This window comes from Microtus pennsylvanicus, chromosome 10 (assembly GCF_037038515.1).
Source record: "Microtus pennsylvanicus isolate mMicPen1 chromosome 10, mMicPen1.hap1, whole genome shotgun sequence".
In the NCBI taxonomy this organism is placed as follows: Eukaryota; Metazoa; Chordata; class Mammalia; order Rodentia; family Cricetidae; genus Microtus; species Microtus pennsylvanicus.
Genome location: NC_134588.1, coordinates 69801893 through 69824100, shown reverse-complemented (window position 1 = coordinate 69824100; position 22208 = coordinate 69801893). Strand labels below are relative to the sequence as shown.

General features: G+C 43.5%; 1 protein-coding gene across 2 annotated transcripts in view; it reads left to right on the top strand.

Annotated features, from left to right (window-relative positions):
* Nucleotides 1-22208, top strand: part of Rarb (retinoic acid receptor beta) — a 649902-nt gene that overhangs the window by 293674 nt on the left and 334020 nt on the right. For both annotated transcript variants that reach the window (XM_075988633.1, XM_075988632.1), the window contains one exon: nt 7530-7981. In XM_075988633.1, coding sequence (XP_075844748.1) covers nt 7804-7981 — 178 coding nt within the window. In that variant the 5' untranslated portion in view covers nt 7530-7803. The remainder of the gene's footprint in view (nt 1-7529; nt 7982-22208) is intronic.

The following is a 22208-nucleotide window of genomic DNA, read 5'->3' as shown; positions in this document are numbered from 1 at the left end:
AAAGTGTAAACAAGCCACAGGATCAACTTAACTCCAAAAAACAAAAACAAAAAAAAACAAAAACAAAAAAACAAAAACAAAAACAAAAAAAACCCCAAAACTGTAAAACTTTCCAAGAAAGGAACCCTGAGGGTAGTACACCATGAGGCAGAGCTGGAAGACTATCCTGCCATGGCAACATAAGCCTGACATAAAGGATTTTCACTTTTAAAGCTACCGCATTAATTTGGAGGTAAGAACAGAGAGGGTTTATATGTATGAGAGAGCTGCACCACACAAGCAGTGGGAACCTATAGATAGGAAAAAATATACAAGACTTTAAGATGATTTTCTATAAATATAGACACAACTAATAACAAAGCGCCCAATGAGAATGGTTTCAATTTGTGGTTTCCAAGGAAGACATTAAGGATGCAGACCAGTCTGGAGCAGCTCCATCGGGGGGGTGAGGCGAGATTCAGCCAAGCTCTGTCCTGGGCCACAGTCAGCAGGCGGGTCTGCTGCTGTGATGGACAAGGCTGTATGGAACACGGTGATGCTTGGTGGATGATGGCTTGTGTGTGGCTGCTCCATCCACAGTAGAGGTAAACATCTAAGGAACTCCTTCCCTAAGGTTGTCATCCTCTCTTTGGGTGCATTGGTACCTCTGACGGCCTTGTAAAAATTAGGACCCATGGGTTGACCTAGAGATTCTAATTTGCTAGGCCTCCTTTGGGGCTGAGACATTGTCAGGTTTTTGATTTTTATTTCTAAAATTGAAAATAGATTATTTTGGTAAAATATATTCAGCTTATGATTTATCCTCCCAATTCCTCTCAGATCCTCCCCACTTCCCCATGAACCCAGATTCACCCACTTTTCACCCTGTCATTAGGCTATGAATAGGCATGTAATAATAATAACAGTGAAATAAAATGAGATAAAGATGAAAAACCAGAAGAACAAGAAGAAGAGCAAACTAACAGAAAAAAAAGGGTCAAAGTAAGAGCTCAAGAAACAAAAATAGTCAGAGATTTTACACAGAGAGAAATCCCACAGAGATGCAAAATAAGAAGTCATCATATATACACAGAGAACCTGTAATGAAAAAAGAAAATGCCCTGCAAAGCATTGCGAGATAAAGAGCATCTAGAGATGCCTGTGAGTTGGTTTTGTACTGGCCATCCATACTGGGCATGGAGTCTGTCCTTAGGAGTGGTTTCTTTCCCTAATGAGACTCTACTGAAGAAAGGCTAATTTTTCACTTAGGAAAAGCATAGGTCAGCTAGCTATGGATTAGGGATGGGGGCTTGTGTCTACTTTCCTCTAAGCTAGAACTCAGTCAGGGCCAGACCTTGTGGAGACCCTGCGCATATTGCCACAAGTATCTGCGAGTTTTTGTATTCCTTGGTCCTGCTCCATTGAGAAGGCCTTGTTTTTTTGTGTCCTCCATTCCCACTGGCTCCTCTTTCTGCCTCCTCTCCTTCCAGGTTCCTTGAGCCGGAAGTGGGGAATTGATGGAGGCATCCCATTTAAGACTGAGTATTCCAAGGTTTCTGACGCTCCAGCTCTGAGTCTCTATATTCACTCCCACCTACGACAAGAAAAGCTTCTCTGATCATGGCTGAATGAGATATTGATCTGTGGATATGCCAGAAAGTCTCGGGGAGTAATTTTATTGCTAAGTTCCTTTAGCAGAAGGATAGTATGTATTTTTTCCTTAGGTTTCTGACCTGTCTAGTCGAAAGTTCTGGACCATCTGAGTGCTGCCGCGGATGGATTTCATCTCATGGAGGGAGGCTTGTGCTAGCTACCATTGAACTAGCGCATCGTGCAGGCACAGCACCATTGTAGATCAGAGAGTTTGTAGGTGGGCTGGTGTTTACCTTTCTCCTTTGGTAGCATGCAGTGGGCCTTCCAGCAACTGAACACTAGTCAGCAGTAATGACGGCTTCTAGGTAGACACGAGCTCAATGTCTCCATGTTCAATGTGTTGTGTATATGGTAGCTACAACAATTTGACCTTGCCAAGAGTTGGTGGAGAACAAACACTAACCTTGGCAATTGCCTGGGTTGTTTGGGGGTTCTCATGGGGTCCCTTTGTCTATCAATTTGATTAGATATAACCCATTCATGGAACTTGAGGCTTCATTTGGTGATGTGAAAGTCCCCTCTGTGTGCTGTGATTACCATTAATGAATAGAGAAACTGCTCTGAACCTATAGCAAGGCAGAACTTAGGTAGGCAGGGAAAGCTAGGCTGAATGCTGGGACAAAGAAGGGCAGAGTCAGAGAGAAGCCATGGATCCACCTCTGAGACAGATGCTGGGAACTTTAGTTGGTAAGCCACAGCCATGTTGTGATATGCAGAACAACAAAGATGGGTTAGTTTAGGATATGAGTTTAGCCAGAAATACGCTTAAGCTATTGGCCAAACAGTATTGCAAATAATGTGGTTTTCTGAGTGGTTATTTCATGGCTAAGTGGCCAGGATGAACAAGCAACCCTTCCCCAACAATTTGGTGATAAGTTGAGTTAGGGCTCTGTCTCCCCAGTTACTTGATGATTCTGCTTAGATTACCTTTATATATTTATATAGTTTAGGAAAGTTCTACTGTGATCAGATGACCCTAGTTTTAGCTGTCTCTCCCTGCATTTCCTCACTCATCCCCTTCTTTGTCTCTCCCCTACCCATTTGACCGCCCTCCTGTTCCAGTACCCACTCCAATCCATCTGTAACTATCTGTTCTACTTCCCCTTCCTAGGCTAGTTCCCTTACTCCACACCCAGCCTCTATGGTTATATGGATTATAACCTGTTTGTCGAAGACTTAGCAGCTAGCATCCACATACCATATTTGTCTTTAGGAGTCCGAGTTACCTCACTAGGGATGACTTTTTTTCTAGCTCCATCTGATGAGGCCAGTTTTAAGAAATGTTGAGAGGACCGTAAACACTGCCAGCTCAGGGACACACTCTGAGGACCTTTTGTCTAAAATGGCTATCTGATTTTGAAACATCATTTGTAATAAAATGTAGTTGACATGGTGAGAAGTCTGAAGTTGGAAGTGTGCACACAACTTTAAGCGAAAACGAACACAGAACAAGCGGTGGTAAGAGAAAGAAAACAAGAGATGACCACTGTCATCTAAAACGATTTTCAGTATAACAAAAGTATTCATAAGTCTGGAGAAAACATACTGCATTCATTAACGTCTTAGCGGGGCTTCTGTTGCTGTCATAAACACCGTGACCATGAGAGACTTAGGAAGGAAAGGGTTTATCTCAGCTGACGTGACTCCCAGGGAAGTCAGGGCAGGAACTGAAGGAGGGGCCGTGTAGGGGTGCTGCTTACTGGCTTGCTCAGCCGGCTTTTTCTTTCCCTAGGACCTCCTTCTCAGCCATGGCACCACCCACAATGGGCCAGGCCAGCCCCATGTTGATTAATAAAAGAAGAGCCCTACGGGGATGCTTCTAGGTTAGTCTTATGGAAGCTTTTTCTCAGTTGTGATTCTAGCTTCTTAGAAAATTCCAGCTTGTGTCTGCTGACAATAAAGTGGCCAGGAAAATTAGTAAGAAGAGAGGTCACAGACGCAGCAAGAACGTGAAAATGGCAAAGCCTGCTGCAGCGCATGCGCATGTCACACAGACTAGGTAAACCCGTTTCTCCTTCCCAGATGTTTTGGGGAAGGTAGACTACTCTTTTCTTAGTTTAAAAAAAAATTAAACGTTGTTCGGTCACTGTGTTTTAGCAAAATACTTGCTTTCTGGCTACCGGAGTTTGGATTTGCATTTAACGCACCCCCCCCCCCACACACACACAGACACCCACCTTTTCTCCTGGCTCTTTCGTGGATGACAAAATTGATAAGCACAGAAGCTCACGGGTGGTGGACCTGAGACCTCTCAGCCCATCTCAGTCTCCCCCCTCCTCATCCTGTTCATCTGCGCTTTGCCTCAGGTGGGGAGAGCCCAAATGAGCCCAGGCTGAAGTCAGGCATGACGGGAAAGGGCGTGCTAATACCAGTGACCATCTTTGTCTCCGCAAGCCTGAAACAAAAGACATTTGCTTCCAGAAATCGCTTAATCAGGCGCACATGTGGACAGGCTGGGACTTTCCACACAGTTCACCGATGAGCAAGACTTTTCCAGCCTGCTTTGCCTCCTCTTCCTATTCTGGGCATAAGCCGTTCTGCTGTGGACACTGTTATCTCTAGCCATTTGATAATTTTTTAAGATTTCAAGCGTGCTACTCTGGCAGACGATATGTTGACGATCTTTAGGATCTGAAAACGAGAGAAAGGGGAGATTATTGTGGTTCCCGGTTGGTATATATATTTTAAAAAAGAAAGAAAAAAAAGACAGCTTTAAAAATGAGAGAATTGTGCCCTGCGGGGGTGAGTTTACTAAACTGTCAGCTCTGATGGTTAATGAGCTAGTTTGTCAGATGGAGGGAGAAAAGACCATTGTAACAACGCGGAGCTTTGTGTGGGATTTCAAAATCAGATTGCCTGGAAATGCAGCAAATACTACATGGCTTTTTTTTATTTTCTAATTAATTTGTTATAAGCTGCAGAATAAAAGTATTGTTGTGGAGCCGAGTATGCGTATGAGAACGCCCGAAGTGTTTCCCTCTGCTGACGTAATGCGCCACCTGCCTGCTCTAGATCTTCTCAAGCAGCTTTAGGCTTCAAGAGAGCATGGTGTTTGGGGGAGGCATCACTTTGGGTTAAAGTTCATAAACCAGATGGAAACACCTCCCGCTTTCTAGAGTACAGGGAGTGCTAAGACCCAAGGCACCTGGACTTTCCCCGTGGACAGTATTCATTTTCGTCCCAAAGGACCAAGGATCGGAGAGAGGCTCAGGTGGATGGTATCTGAGCGAGGACCGTGACACGCATACTTGGATTCTTCCCTCCGTGGGTAGCAATTGGTGTGACACTCAATCTACTAGGTGTGCAAGCTCTCTGCCCAGGGCAGAGGGAACCGAGGAGGTGGCACTCTTCAAACTGCTTTTAAGTTCTGATTCTGCTACAGATGTGTGACGTAGGGGAAGATGTTTAAAGCCATGTAGACTCAGGAATGTGACCAGAAAGTGGGACCTGTCACTAGAGCCCTGTGAAACTTCTCAGAGGCTCAAAGCTTTGAGCTTATGCCTCAGGGGTCTTGTGTGTGGTAAAGACACAGAGGCCACATTATAACATCACAGGGACCCTGCATACTCGGGAAAGCACAGGAGGAACCGTTTTCCCTTTACCCATACCCCATCTTTCTCTTCTTCAATTATGTGACCCAAATCTGAATCGTAACATTTTTTCTCCCCAAGACTACTATGATGTTTCCTCCTTTATCCCCAGCCCAAAACCTCAGAAACCTGCCCTCACAAGAACACTATTTAATGAGACAACATGTGTGTTTAAAGTGGACCTTCTCTGAGTGTTTACTCTTTACCAGGCATTGTTCTCCTGCAGCGGGATCCTGTTTTATCTTCTTCATGATCCTCTGAAGTAAATTCTATAGTTACCCATATTTTACATTTTTTAAAAGCCCAGTATATTAAGAAGTGAAATCATTCCCCCAAAGTCCAGAGGTGTGATGAAACCTGAGCATCTGGCTCTAGAACCGTTCTATGTGCAACTGAAAAGCTCCCAGGGTCTGAGTTCAGAGCTGGTCAACCAGTGGGCTCCAAAGTTTGGAAGCTCCTGCTGGATGTGGTTACCATGGCAAAGGTACCCATGGGACGTACACAGTCAGTACCGAGAAGTGAGGTGAGGTTTCTCCCATCCTCACCTTCAAGGAATCCTAGATAAAGAACTTGGAGAAAAGCTTTGTAACGGCTGAGCAGGTACACACTTGTTAAGCACACAGCTTCTGTCAGGGTTGTAGATCATCTGTGAGTACAATGACCATATTACCCATCTCCAGTGTCTACGCTCATACCTGACACATAAAAGTCGGTTTAGCCTGATGGATGAGTGAGTGGGCAGACAGGCAGTGGGCCATCATTCACACTGATGGAGGGAGGGAAGGAAGCAGAAGTGGTGTGAGGAGGGATGGAGTGATGGATGGAGAACCGAGTGGATAGATTGACTGAGAGAGGAATAGACAATCGATGGAAAATGTGGGGATGGATGAATAGAGATGGAGAAATGAATTAATGGATTGATCACTTATATTAAACAACCCATGTTTGATAGATGAATACAACATATAGAACTTAGAAGATACCATAGACATACATTTTAAAATGACTACTTGGTGCACTTTTTTCTATATACGTACATAAGAATTTATAAATACAGCCAATTGAGTTCATTCAGTGTTGATTGTATGCATATGTTTCTAAGGCTCACCATCCACTTGGTATTAGATAACCAATTAGGTGGTACATCCCTGGGGAAGACTGATTCTCACTCTGAGCAATCCTTAATCACTGTAGCTCTTCATCCAGGGATGGGGCCTTAGGAGATTTCCCTAATCCCTGTTGCCATATTAACCGTTCCTCTGGCATGAGGCTTGCCAGACAATTCCAGCTTAATGCCTCCAAATCATGTGTCTGAAATGTGTGAAGTCTTTAGGAGTGGGAACTTACCTTAAAATTCTGGGAGACAACCAAAGGCAGCAGCAATTTCCTGTATTTTTCTTTTTCTTTATTTCTTTCTTCCTTACTTTCTTTTTTTTTTCTTTCTTTCTTTTTTTTTTGAGTCTCTTGAATTTTCATATCCAACAACTCAAAAGAAGGTTTTTCTTGTCTGGTACTAGAGTTTTTGTTAGATAGTCTGTGGCTCTTGGGGGAGCATTGTCACCCCCAGGTGGCCTTACTGCATATGTAATTTAGATAAACATGGATTAATAGGACTTCAGTGGCTTCTTCAAACATCCTTAGTATTATTTACTATTTAAATATTTATTGTTCTTGTAGGCATATGGACAACAAGAAACTGACCTAAACTTTCCCGCTGGGTTCCTTAGCTTTCTTCATATTAAAACAGGGCGTTCTCCTGCAGTTGTCTTTTCTTGTTGGTGTGCTATCCAAAGTGAAATCCAAGGTTCTTCCTGCACAGGATTTAACGCTTCGTGGCACATAGACCAGACTGCATCAAACTGGCAATTTCCCTAAAGAACAAGATTTTCTTCATTCAGCAAATGTATGCCGGGTACCTGCTCATGCTTAGGTACTCTGCTAAGTGTTTGAAGCACAGATGCAAAGACGACAAACACTGTGAACATAGAGACAGGAAAATAAATGCTTCTAGGTGGCCATGGAGAAACATGAGGCAAGGAGAGTTGTGCTATAGAGAACAGTTCAGAGTGGAGCTTGTAATTTAACAGAGGAGGATCGGTTATGATAAAATTACATGTAGATGTTTTAGCCTATACTCTAATGCTTGAGCTTGAGAAAAGTTAAAACCACAAAATACCAAACGTATGGGACCAAGAAGGAATTTGGAGATCTGAATTATTAATCAATTTTTGCACAATAACTTGATAAAGTGAGAAATCCCCCAGATTTGTGAAGCATCAGTTTGTTTATTTGCTTGTTTTCTTACAGGATTAACAGCCCTAGACTCTGAAGGTACCTGGCACCTCTGAACCCTAAACTGAACAGCTGGACAGCATCAGCCTCCTTCCCGTCATCCACAAAGCAAAATGGGAGGCAGAGAGAGCCTGCTGGGAGGAAGCCAGACCAGCAGGTGAACCCCCTTGCTTTGGCCAGGACCTGGCTCAGCCTCGTTTTGCCCTCATCTGCCTCTTTCTGTGTGCTTTGGGACCTGTAGTGATGTGTGCCTGCCCTGGAGCACCCGTCCTTCAGTGAGGCTCGAAGCATGAGCACCAGCAGCCACGCATGCCCAGTCCCGGCAGTGCGTGGACACATGACTCACTACCCGGCGGCACCCTACCCGTTACTGTTCCCACCTGTCATCGGAGGGCTCTCCCTGCCTCCCCTCCACGGTCTCCATGGCCACCCACCTCCTAGTGGATGCAGCACTCCGTCACCAGCCAGTAAGTACTCAGGGGCCTTTGCCCTGGCTAAATCAAAACAGAATGGTAGACGGGCTCTGTTCCATTGCATTGGCTTCTCTCCGTCTAGAATTCTACCTGAAAAGCCGCGGGAAGAAATGTGTGTAGTCACGATGAAATGTGTTTTGACCTAAAAGGCAAACTTAGGATCTGGTGCACGCTAAGGTAGCTAAGCCACTTGCTCTGTTTTATGATGTGCACACAGCTGGTCCGCAGATGCGGCTGCGGGTCCTGAAGATCTGACTGCTAGAAAGAACACCTCTCACTCTGCGAAGTGAGAGATGAAACTGTAAAGGCCACTGGCTGTCCTACGGCTGGAGTCTAGCTCGTGTGGTTTTTTTTCTCCTGGGTATGGTATTACTGGTTGTGATTATTGTTGTTGATTGTTGTGTTACTACCCGTAGTCCTCAAGTCACAAACCCATGCTGTCAACTCCTGTCACTTGGGTTTGCTGTGCCCCTTATGACATTGGGTTTTGTGCTGAGTTGCTTCTAACCCAAGATCATTTCTTAACTGATGCAAAAAAGGTGCTACGAGAAAGGGAAAAGATTCTGGGAATTCTTCAAGCTTGTAGAAAGTATTCGTATTATATGGTTTTTAAAGAGTTCTGTCTGAAGATGGAACCCTGATACCAATGAACTTGTCCAGCTTCGGGGAAGTTTGTGTGGTTTGATACCTGGACACGGGATGTGTGTTGGTTCCTGTGACATGGCAGACATTAACAGCGTGCCTTCTGTGCCCATCTTTCCTGTGTAAGAATCAACTAGAGCTCAGCAGAGTCCTCCCTCTTGATGCTTCGCTCGCCCTGTGCCCTGCTCCTGAGCAAATCCTTTCAAAGACTGGTTGGGCTCTAAAATGTTTATCATTTGAAGTACTGCCTTAACTTTGTTTTATATTTTATTCATGGTGTTCAACTTTTTCTCCTACCTCCTTGACACACAGGTAGTGGGAGCTTGTTCTACCTAAAGGGTCCTTCAGCGGTACAGACGCAACCTTCAAACTTAGCAGGGGCTGAATGGCAGACAGATGGGCAGTCGGGATTCGGTGACAGGGATACAGATCACCACCACAAAATGATTATGCCTGCTAAATTCTGATGTGTTTCCGTCTTGGAATAATCCAGTTGTAATCCCTCCCCTCTGTGTTTTAGGCTGCTGGCAACTCTCTCGGCCTGACACTCAGCACATCCTAGCAGGTTTATGTTCTCACATTGGAAGTATATTTCATTGACTGAGAAATTAAGAAAATGGGGTGGGAATCCTCAGTATCGCACTTGGGAGGCAGAGATATTCAGATATTTGTGAATTTGAGGCTAGTAGCCTGGTATAACTAGAGAGCCTCAAACCAGTTAGGGACAGATTCTGTCTCACAGAGAGAGAGGGCAAGGAGGGGGAAGGGAGGAATAAGGAGGGGGAAGTATAAAATTCTGTGCCTTAGAACTTAAAAGAAGAGTCAGATCTTAAGAGGTACCCACTGACTTTCGTCTGGCTAAAATATAAGCAAAAAAAAATATTTATGTCCTAAAATTAATTAAGGAGATATCCAAGTGTCATGGAGTCTCAGTATGTAGCAATACACACACTTGGGTGGCTACGCAATGAACACAGAGCAGAAGGGAGTGAGCGGCAGGTGGCTACTGCATGAATGTTGGCAGAGGCTGATGGAACTTGCTGGTGTGTTCCTGATATTCTGTTTACATCTGTATTTGCTGCTCAGTGGAGAAGAGTACATTTCCCTGCCTCAGAAATGGGGTTCCTGTAAGCAGCGGGGGATCATGGAGACCCCAGAACCTTCCATTCTAAAGCAAATAAGAACATTTTCCGCAGCAGCTCCCAGTGTCCTGCTTCCTCATCACGCTCTCACATGTGCCTCCAGCCTGCTACTCCAGAGCGTGGACGATGCTGAACTTCTGTCCGTGCTGTGCTGTCCTTGTAGCATCCACGTGTGCTCTTGAGGTTGCTGGCACATGCTCCCGATCACAGTCCATGGGAGGCTGAAGCTGGAGGGTTGAGAACTCGAGTCCAGTTTGATGTACATAGTAAGACCTTAATTGAAACAAGGTCCTTGGCATAGTGTGTGTACGTGCTCTTGCACTGCATTCTGGCATAATTCTTAGAGCAAGGAGCCATTGCAAGTTTAGAACACAGGGAACATGAACCTCATGGTTCGATCTATGTCAGTCACAGTGCTTTTCATAGCATCCTGGCATGGCTGTCAGACCATCCATAGACAAACACCAGGAAGTTTAGGGAAAGTGCAGAGTTTAATATCTAGTGGGAGTTCAAATTCCAAATGCAGATCTTGGGGCGACAAAGTGCACACCTTTCCCAGTCTGTCAGGCACTGCGGCCAGCCTAACCTTTGGATGGTCCTCTACAACACACAGGCATCCCTTTCTGTGCTGTCACAGGGGCCTTGGAGATAATAGATGCTAGGGGATTCTGAAACCTCTTTAGTTCCACAGATGCCTAGGGAATCGGCTATCAGTTTTCACCCAACATGAGAGCTGGAGGAAACCCCTGGTGAGAACACCACAGTGGGAGGAGAGATGTGGGCTGTCAATCAATACTCACAAGCTGGATTCCAGGCTTGCTGTGAAAGTTGGACAGCTGTCTGTCTTGCTTTCTGCTCCTTCGTGGCTGCTTGTTATGTTTTATTGTGCCCGTGTGTTCTTTTATATGCTGTTCAGGCTGGAAGATGTCACTAAGCGTTTTGGCTGAGTATCTCTCAAAATGGTCTGTTTAGGACCTTTTAATGAGAGTTAGTTCCTCCACCTTTTTTCTTGATTGGAAGGAGCTGCCCTTTAGGGCTCCACGAAGACAAGTGCTTCTTAAAATTAGCCTTGACAGGACATAAATGGAGACTTAGACCAAGAGGCTCCTTGCTACCGAGCTTGTCTGAAAACAGTATACAGTTGAGTTAGACTGTGAGTTTTGTACCAGCATCCACTGGTACTTGTCCCACAGGTTCTGACCCTGTCTGAAACACATGCACACAGACAGGCTAAACATCACTTGTTGATTCCAGTAGTCTGGTGCCCTTTGCCCCAATCTTATTTTCTTTCTGCTGAGTCACATTTCCCCTGAGTTTACACACTAGACACACACAACAGGAATCAAGTCAGGTGTCTGGTGAGTGACACACCACTATGCTTTTGTGGTTGCCAAACAGAACAGCGTGACCTACATCCCTGCGGCTTTCGCGGTGTTAGATCTAATGAAACAAGGTAAAAGAAACTTGGGAAGAACTTGCACACCAGTGGTAACCATTTTGCCCATTTCATCTTGTTCATTTTCTAACTGGGGCAGTCAAAAGCCTTTCCTCAATGTTTGAGAGAAAAGATTGCACTTTTTGACTTGAGGGAGCTTTCTGTCCACCTTCTGTTTACTGGAGCCCTGTGTGCATTCTGTAAGAGTTAGCTCTTCACAAGTAGATGGGTATTCGATACTTCAGTGTCTCTGTTCCCCCAGAAAAAAAGGCCACTTGGTATCTGTACCATTTCCCAGACCCCTGGGTAGGATTGACGTGTGGTCTGTAGCATTGTAGTAAAAGCTGGGCTCCTGTTATTTCTTGAACTTTACCCCCAAATGCATCAAGAAAACATGCATATGAATTAGAAACCAAAAGATTATTTTTCTATTTCATCTGCTTTGTTGGGGTTCAGGTCCCAAAGAGGATGTGTGGAGTCATCAGTGGGGGGAAGCATGATCTGAGGGTGAATCGGGGTGGCAGCCAGTGTGCTTATTGAAAGAAGAATGTACCTTGGATATTCTATAGTTGCACATAGTATTAAATGAGAGAAAGGAGGCATGTGGGTTAGGGTTGGCTTGACATCAGGGATTGAGGAAACTAGCATCGATCCTGACAACTTAGTAAGCACTAGTCACGTGTTAAGGGAATGGTCAAAGTTTTTCGTGCCTGAATTAAGAATGTCTCTCTTTTTTTTAACAAGCAGGAACTTTCTTCAAGCCCCTGAGAAAATAGGGCTAACTGCCTGACCTTGGGAAAAGGACTTCCTTGGGGAAATAGACATTCCATTATAGACTATTATAGTTTTTAATGGTTTGGTTTATCCAAATAGCTATAGTTTAAAAGTGAGCAAAGATAAGACTAGACAAATATTACTGTGAACCTGAGTAGACCTTAGGGTTTTTGTAAATCTTGATTATCAAATATACTTTATTTGTCAAGCATCTGTGATTGATCTAAATTTTCTAGCAGCTTTGTGTTAACTTGTGTGGGAGTAGGCAGAGTTATCACCCTATATGGTTCCATGGTGGCGAGATATTTTTTTTTCTCCAAAGAATTACTTTGTTTAAAGAGGCTAACATTGTAAAGATTTTCATCTTTCAAAGCCTGCACAAAGTTTCCCAGAGGAAAAGGCATAAGGAAACTCCAGCAACGCACAGTAAGAACTATTAAAAATGAAAGTAAAAAGCTGCAGGAGAATTGGGATCTGCAAAGCAGAAATGCTGGACCTTTGTCAACCAGCAGTGGTCACTATGTGGTCCACTCCAATAAAATTAACGATATTGCCAGAGAAAAGCCCAGCTGTGGAAGAAGGGTCGGGTCTTAAGTCGTCATCTTCAGGGTGGTTAATAGGTTTTTTCTGCCCCACCCCGTAATAAATTTCTCCACTGACACAGTAAGCCAGATCAAACTGAATTTTAAAAGTATAACAACAAGTCTATGGAGCCAAGCAACTCCCAGGCTGATTGACCTGTCTCAGAGATCAAGGCCAGAGAAGTTGTGCACCTGAGCTAAGGCAAAGACATCATATCGCTTATAAATGAGGGGTGATGATGTGCCCACTGCAAGCTGGATTTGTGCCCAAGTGTGGTCAAAAGCTGAGCAGTTAGGTGGGAACTCGGGCAGCTGATGACATCAGGGGAGGAAGCTGCAGTTGTCACCAAGAATGTATAACTGGGTTTTTTGGTGCCTTTCCTTTGTTGAGAGACTCTCTGAGTGGGTGGGGTTTGGAGAGAGAGATGGGGGAATGGGGTTTCCAGGACCCTGCAGGGGCAAGTCAGAAGCTCCAAGGGAACAGTAATGATATAAACAAGATTAGATCTGAGATGTCCCAAATAGTGGCTTTTCCTAGGGAGGCATGTGTTGGGAAGAACATACACAAATAAACAATAAGGATGAGGTTGAGAGGGGGATGTTGTGGGAGTTCAATTTAGAATTATTTTGCTAAAGGCATTCTGATTACACTTTTAGTTATATAAAATTGGTATTTTGAAAGAACACCTTGACTGAAGAAAACAGGACTTGTAAAAAGTTAGATTCCCACAGAGCTCTGGAGGGGCCGAGTAAGACTTCCCTTGTATACAAAAATTCTGCCTCAGTCAGTTCATCAATCTCTGGCAATAGGGGGTTTTAGGTGGAGCAGGTTTAGGGGGCACTCGGCAGTTGAGGAGGATGAGAACAAGTATCAGATCTCGGATGCCTTGGACAGCTCTTGAGGTGAGGTTACCAGGGGCTCTCTTTGCCTCTTTCTCTGCATTCATTCTATCAAACATTGGGAAGATTCTTCATAATTTGTTATCTCCTGTGGCTCAGCAGGATGACAATAACTATCAGTAATGCACTCTATAACTCAGACTAGGTAGGGAGAGGATTTGGAATGAATTTTCCATTAAGTAGCAACAACAAAACATCTAATACAATGTAGATGTACGGGGCTGATTTCCCTCCCTGGCTTGATCTCCACACAAATGAAAGCATCATGATGTACCTCAGAAGAAGTACAAATATTACGTGTCAATTAAAAAACAAAAGTAAAAAAATAAAATGGAAAGAGAGGGTAAAATGTAGATAAACAAGGATCGAGGAAGAGGAAATGAGCCTAATTATGACTGTATTTGTGCTCCGGTGGCGGCCTCCCAAGACTTGAAGACACCAGACCCGTCAGGATAGTGCCACTGGCTCTCTTGCTGTCCTTTTACTGAAACTTGGACGAGATAATGCGTACTAAATACTTCTTACGTATTTAGTATACAACCTGTGACACTGCTGTCCAGCCGCAGGAAAGGGAAAGTAGAAAAGAGTAGAACCTGGCAGCCAAGCTTCCTGAGTCCACCCAGACACCAGCACTGGAATTGTTTGCACCTCACGCTCTTGCTCTCATCAAGGCTAGGCTTGTCTTCACAGCTCAGTGTTTGACATGGATAATACAAGCATACTTATATATGTATTGTTATTCTAGAAAGGGTCTCACTATACAACCAAAGCTCCATAGTGCCCGAGTGTACTGGCTAATTTTATGTCAAGTTGACATAAACTAGCATTAAAGGCATTAAAGGGAGCCTCAGCTGAGAAAATGTCTCTATAAGATGGAAAGCCTATATGAAATTTTCTTCCCAGCCCCTGTGACTGGTACCATCCCTGGACCAGTAGTCCTAGTTTCTATAAGAAAGTAGTCTGAGCAAGACATGTTGAGCAAGCCAATAAGCAGCATCCCTCTGTGCCTTCACCATCAGTTCCTTCCTCCGAGTTCCTGCCCTGCTTGAGCTCTTGTCCTGACTTTCTTCTATGATGGACTAAGATGTGGAAGTGTAAGCCAAATAAACCCTTTCTTCCCCAACTTGCTTTTGGTGCCATGGTGCCCCTAACTAGGATGCTGAGCCTTGACACACTGAGCTAACCAAGGCTATAGCTGCTCCCCTTTTATTCACTTTGGTTGCAGTCAGGGGAATTATAATAACTCCTTTGAAATCATACTTGTAGGTGGCCAATAGTGCTTTTATTTTGGAATAGTAGCATAGCCTACGTTACCTGTAACTTTTATTTTGAAACTGTAGCATATACTATGCTAGAAAAAGAAACCCTAAGAGAAAATCTTGAGGAACAATGAAATGAATGAATACTGACCAAATCACTGAAAAATAACAATGTCAAAGTCCTGGGGAAGCAGATGTTAGAGATTTGTGGGAAAGAGGAAGGGGGATTGTAAGTGGAATGAATGTGAAAAAGCTCCCAGTATCAAAGTCAGTGGCTCCAGCAAGCCAGCAGTGAGCAGTGGCATCTGCAAGGGAAAGAGCACACACCTAAAGAGAAAGTATTCTGCATTATTGTAGTAATATGGAGCGGTGGCAGGGCTGCGTCCCCAAATCCCCAGCCGCCTGGCTCGGCTAGCTTATGCCCCAAATAATTACACGGACACTGTATTCTTTTAAACACTGCTCTGGCCCGTTTCTAATCATCTGTGTAGCGCCCCTAGGTGCGCTTACCGGGAAGATTCTAGCCTAAGTCCATCCTGGGTCGGAGCTTCATAGCGTGCGTCTTCCCTGGAGCAGGTAGCATGGCGTCTCTCTTGCGTCTGCTCCGGAGAAGGGAGCTGTGGAGTCTGACCTCACTTCCTCTTCCTCCCGGCATTCTGTTCTGTTTACTCCACCCACCTAAGGGTGGGCCTATCCAATGGGCCTAGCAGTTTCTTTATTGCTTAACCAAGGAAATCAACAGATTGATATATGACACTCCCACATCACATTATTATTTTAGACACTGTACTGGTTACAAAGGAATCGTTCAGCCATTCTTCCAAGTTTTGATGTGGAGGCAATGACCACTGTGGAAGGGGAGCCGCTCCCTCCAAGCTTGTCTAGCACATATGTTATAAGAATTTACATCAGACACTTGTCTCTGTTGGTGTTTACTAGGTCTATCAGAGTGACTGGTTCTCACGTGTGTGTGTGTGTGTGTGTGTGTGTGTGTGTGTGTGTGTGTGTGTGTGTGATAGTTGATTCTTCCTCCAGGAGAAAACCTTCAAAGAATGCCAAGATGATCATGGATTGAATTGTGTTTCTCAGAAAGATGTGGCTGTCCTAACCTCCAGTCACTTGGAACATGCCGTATTTGGAAATTGAACTAAGCAGCCAATTGAAGTGGGACACGCTTACTGGAATGGGTACTAGAATGGATGCTGGGTTGGATGCAGGACAAGTTTGACATAGATCTAGTGACACTGGAAAGACCATGTGCAGACCAGAACTACAGTCAAAGAACACCCAAACCCTCCAGCCACTTTTAGGAGCTGTTGAGAGGCAAGGCAAACTATCCCCAATAGGTGCTCTCTGGATTTTGAGATGGCAGCTCTCAGAAGTGAGTCTGAGTCTGAGAAAGGTAGCTTCTACCACTAAGGAAGGAAAAGCTGCTGGTTTTTTATCAGTTCCTCCTGAAACATATCTATTTTGCTTCCCACAATTTCATCAGTGCAGTGGTAGCTCATGTGTCCTCTTTAGTTGAGCTGATGATCAGTGTTGGGGAAATGTGGTCTTTTCCACTTCACTGTAGAACTGATGACTTCTAACTCAACAGGTTCAAGGCTATGGTCACATGTCTTATCCTCGGCTTAGGTGAGACTTTTTCTTGACCACACTCACATTCTTTCTGTCTTATCTTTGGATAGCAAACTCCCACCACTCTTCTGGGACCCACCATGGTCTATAGAATACTTGTGTTACTCTTGCTTTTAAAGCCATCTCCTCCAAGTGCAAACAGGTTCCCATGAATTCCGTACTGGACTGAGAGTCCTCAACAGTGTCTTGTGCATTCCAAGTTCACATTCAGGTTTGAGTTGCAGGGATTACTGGAGCGCTGATCTTACCACTATAATATTCCGTTGTTTTTTGAATACTATTCATTCAGGCATTCCTGACAGACCTGGGCCAGGATGTGTAATCTAATTGTTGGCATGACTTTTTCTAACATCCATGTCTGCAATTCTCAGTACCTCTCTTCCCTTAAGTAGACAAATCTTAACGATGTTTTTTTTTTCCTAGCTCTTGGCCTTATCCATAGCCTTCATTTTAAGGTGCATTTTTGTTGTGTAATTGATTCTGTGTACTTGTGCATCCTGCCTGGTGCATCTGCACCTGCTACTTCTCCAAATTTGGAAAACCTATTCCACTTCTGTCCTTTTCCTTTTCTTCTATTCTTTCTCTCCCATGCCTTCTCTACCTAATAGTTTCATGTCTTAAAATTCTGAGCCTAGGAGCTGGGAATATAGTTCAGTAATTGCAGGTATGAAGTCCTGGATTAATCCCCTGAGTTGAGTGCCTCACCAAGCCTCTCCCTATACAGTGTGCCTTTTTAATAAAAATATAAATCAAGTTTAGTATTATTAAGGTCTGCATGGGTAGTTATTTGCTTCAGTGCCCCTGAAATAATTAAAAAGACAGCATCGAATACAACAAAATTGACCACATGTTAATTTAGTGCTGAAATTCTTTTGTCAGATGCACAGGAAACCTGTAAATTCAGATCAAAAATAAAGAATGTGAGTTTGTTTGAAAGACAAGGAAGGTGGTTATCTGCCAAGTAGCCACATTGGCATCTTTGAATCCCAGACTTTGCAGCATCGAGGACCTTACAGTCTAATCCAGTGCTCATTTGGAAAGGGCCATTGTGTCAAACCAATAGTGTAGATACGCAGATAATGGGGAGGCAGAATTTGAGAAGCTTGAAGAGGAGCAGGAAGAGGATGGGTGTCTCTGGGAGCAGCAGTTCATGAACTTGAATGCCATCTTCCCATTCTTCATGTTTCGCCATCCCTGTAAACCTAGTGTGAGGCTGGAGCCCTGAAAGACAAGATCTTCATCAACTGATAACATGAACTACTTATGACAATGTCACAACCAAAGAAACCCATGAAATAAGCATCCATACTCTTCTCTATGCTTTGTTTTCACAGAGTGCCTCTTCCAACCAAGTCGTTTCATGTTAAGACAGCCACCCTTAGCTTACTTCCCAAAGGGGAGGTTTCTAGATCCACACATGTGCTTCTATAAGCCTTTAAATCTACATGGGGTACAATGCCTAACTGTATACTTCTACATTACAGAATTATCCAGAGTGTGGCCTTATACTTGGCTGCTGGAGAAGACCCACTTTCATAAGTAATCATAGTATACTTTGTCATGAAGAGTCTGCATCCAAGAAAGGCACAGACTTTTCAGAGCCAGGGAATTGAGTCAAAGACCATGCTTTTCCCACTGAGGAACAGCAAGGCTTGCAACCCAGTTATCTCTGTTATTGTTTGAATGACTGTTAATATCTGTAATGATGGATGTTTCTCAGCCATTATGACTTTGCTTCTATTACTACCAAGCTACATTAATGTAACTGCTTAATGACTAGGAAGTCAGCCAATCCAAAAAAGGACACCTAAGGGGAGAAATCTGACCTTGACATTTCATATCAGCAAGTGGCCCTTTGATGGTAGCCATATAGTGAAAAGACCATGGCCTCTCAACATATCTGTTTTTGTCATGATATTTGACAGGACATAAATGTATGTATGTCCTGATGGAAAACTCTGAAACTTGATGTAATTCTCACAGCCAGATTCTGTTCTGATTGCTTCTTCCCAGGGAATCTGAGAGTAAAACAAAATTTCAACCCAAATGTACATAGACCATCATTGATTGTGTTAGTTTAATTAAGTCTAGCTGTCTAAATTAAGTGTAAATGCATTCAATGTATTTTATATGCAAAAATACATATTTGAAATGCACAGACACACAAGAAAAAGACTAAGGTTTGTTTGATACTAAGAATCACAGCTGTCCAATTGCAAACACAACTCACAAAGCCACGTATAGAGACTGCAGCTCCCATGAAGAGTGGATGGTGTTCTTCATGTCATGAGAGAAGGCTGCTGCCCCACCTTAGCTACACTTTAGCAGTCCAAGGCATGTCCATGAAGGTGACGCTGTAGTGCACTTTTACAGCCAATGACATTGCCAGTATCAAGCGTTGGAAGGATGGCAGGCCTGTACCTACACTTTGGGGAGAGTCTATGTCTGTATAATGACTTGCAATACTTTATCTTCTGGGCTTTATTCTGTGTGACCAAGGAACCTAGGTTGCTGGTGGCATCCTAGAAACACCATTTATGTGGGCATCAGGCCTCGTGATTGGAGATGTTTGCAGTAGGTGCCACTCAAAGTATAAACCTAGAAACGATCCAAACACCAACAAGGAGATGAGGCAAAATAGTGGCCTAGGCGGTAAACCAAATTATCTGTTAGTGAAAATGGAACTGTAGGTTAGAGTGGAGATTTAGTGTTGGTGAGAAGGCCCAGGGTAGAAAGCCGCTTGCCACTAAGCCTGATGACCCTAGTTTGATAACCAGGACCCACATGGTAGGAGAAGATAGAGAGTACCTACTCTTTTAAGTTGCCTCTTTCTCAATGGAACAACAGGCCGGACAAAGGGTTGGGATGGGGCTGGAGTGGGAGGGCGGCTGTACAGAAGTGGTGAAGTCTTGAAAGAGTCTGTTTATTATCTAATGTTTGGTGTACTTACACAAATGAGATTGAGCCAAGACAGAGAGACAGAGAGACAGAGAGAGACAGAGACAGAGAGAGACAGAGAGAGGGGGGGGCAAAGAGAAATAGCTCATTAAACATGTCTTCAACTTTCTGTCTTAATAGTGATGGTTCAAATACAGTATTTAAAAAATATATAAACTATGGTATTTTAAAATTCTTCCTTATGAGGAGGCAAAAATTTGAAAGGTCAAAAGATCACCTGAGCTATGGAGCATCCATTACAGCCTGCAGGGAAGATAAAACTCGGATGTTTCTTTTCTATGAAGTGGTTTTGCAGTGAGTATTAAGAGCCTCCCCTCTTTGATCTGTGGCTCGCATCTAGTTTGGATGTGGGGTGTGTCTGAGAGAATGTGGACAGTATCACAGGCATGTTCGTTTTTGAAAAAGGAAACAGGAGACATGTTTCCTAATACAGGTTGACTTCCGACAGCATGAAAACCTGTGCTTTGAAGCATTGGTGGATAGGTGAGTCTATTGACGTGAAAATGGAAAAGAAGTCTCCATAGTTAAATTAAATATTAATAATTAGGTATTGAACATTCAATAATTCTGTTGTAATGAATCCATTTACTTTTTTAGATTATAACTTAATTATATCATTTCCCCCTTTCCTCTAAACCCTCCTTCTTAGCCCTTCTGTCTAACACTTTATTTTTAAGTGTATATGTTATATATGTTCAGGGACATCTGTGTGGGAAGGTTCTTTGGGAAATTTGGATTTTTTAAAATTGTTTTTGTTTGTTTTTTGCTGTAGCTACTTATTTATTATTTGTTTTATTATATTTTTAAGTAGTGAGGATTGAGCTCAGGGCCTCATGCCTACTAGGCAAGTTCTTTCCTACTGAGTCACATCTAACCGTGGGAAGGCACCATATAGACTTCTAGTTTTCAATTAAAGATGATCCATGGTCCTTTCTTTTCCTTTTTCTCTTGATACAGAGCCTCACCTGTAGCCCAGTGGCTTCCAACCTGCAGTCTTCCTGCTTCTGTGCTTGTGTGATAGGCAGAAACTAGCCACCATGCTCGGCTCTGATGTTTGTGTGGTCTTCCTTGAGGGACCACGACCGTCTTATTCTGAACTGTACATTTACTATTTAATGCTTGTCACAGAGTGGATATCCTGTCTGCTTTAGATTTGATAATAACTTGGGGGATTAATCCAAATTAAATTCCACTGAACTAATTCAGTTGTGCTTGCTGAAATGAATCTCCCACCTCAGTCAGAATTCTGGTTAGCTTAGGGTTTTGGGATTCACAACAAACTCAATTCTCCAGGAACCAACTTTCCCTAAAGACGTTTGAAAATTACTTTTAAACTGAGGGAGACTTTCAAAGGAGACATTTTTGAAGAGAAAGTTATTCTGTCAGTTTCTCTGAAAACTGTCCCAGCCTGGTGCTCATGCTTGCCTTGCCTTTGACTTTTGCTGTGTGAGTGTTACCAGCACTGTCTGAACAGTCTTAGCTATCATATCTCTGGGAAGCTACACACATGAGCTCACTCCTGTTAACCATGTCATATACATGATAGATTCCTTGAAATTAGTTTATAAGATACCGTTAACTTTTGAGAAAAGAATTTATGAGCATTTACAACGTAGTTCCATGCACAGCTCTTTGAATTGTAAATAAATACGCGTAAGTGATAAAAGTAGCAGGGGAAACCAGTTGAGACCTCTTCACTAGACTCTTTCTGATAGTACAGTTGCTCTTTACCTAAATTTTCATCTGGAGAAGAGGGTCCCTACAAGGCAGAGGTTCATGAACTGCAGCCAGTAATCCTACAGCACAGCACAGCCCCCAGCCTCGCTCTAGCTTCAGGACATAAGGGGCACTCTGGGCATTAGAACTTTAGATAATTGAGTGTTCCCTTCACTGCCCAATGAAAACAGAATCCTGAGGCACCACATAGTGTCTCCAGGTAGACAGTCTTCCAAAGCTCTGAGACCAGTCTAAAAACTAAATGTCAATGTGGCAAGACAAATAACTGGTCCTCACAGAGCTTGGTAAATCTCCCTAAAACAACTTTCTTTAGCCAAAGGTTTAGGAGAGCACAGAAACTTTGGACTTGAGACCCTATTCCTAAGAAGTAAAGGCCAAACCCACTCTTGGGAGCAGGACCCAGGCAGGGCATAGGAAATAGTTGAGGTAGAAATGGCTGTGAAATTGATGGTGTGTAAAATGCAGACCCTCCTTCATGAAGAGGGAGACTGCATCCACACTATTGTGAATTGGGTAACATCCCTTCGAACTTCCTTCTTTCTCATGGTCTTCTCCTGGTACACAACCCACGCAACATTCAACAGAGCATTCCTGCAAAACCTGGGTGTCTAGAAGATGCCTAATCCCTGCCATGGGTCATGAGGGTGCTGACATACTGCAGCAGTTGCTGGGACTGCCACAACCAGCAGGAAAATGACTCATAGAAGGCAAGAAGATAGTTTGGCTCAACACAACTCAATATCTGGTGTTGGTTCAAACTTCAGGAGTCTGACCATGAGTGCTTTGTTTGTTCAAAGATAGCACAATTTGGTTTCACAAAACTTTCTTGGTGATAATCAACTCAATCCTGTGTCCCAATAAAGCTTGAAGCATGACTACATCAAAGCTCTCTGTAAAGTACAGGGGACATGTTTTCATAATGGGTTTCAAAAACGGGTTCTGTAGATTGACTACATATGATAACTTCCTTACAGATATGTTTTGTGTAATGACAAGCTCATGATAAGGATTTGTAGGAGGATCTGATGTGGTCTCAGCCTCACAGCACAAAAGATGACCAGACTGTTAACCCCATCCACTCCCAGCCTTCTGCATCCCTTTCTTCCAAGGGATAACACTGTGGGTTTAATATTCCTGGATCCCCTAGTGCTTATC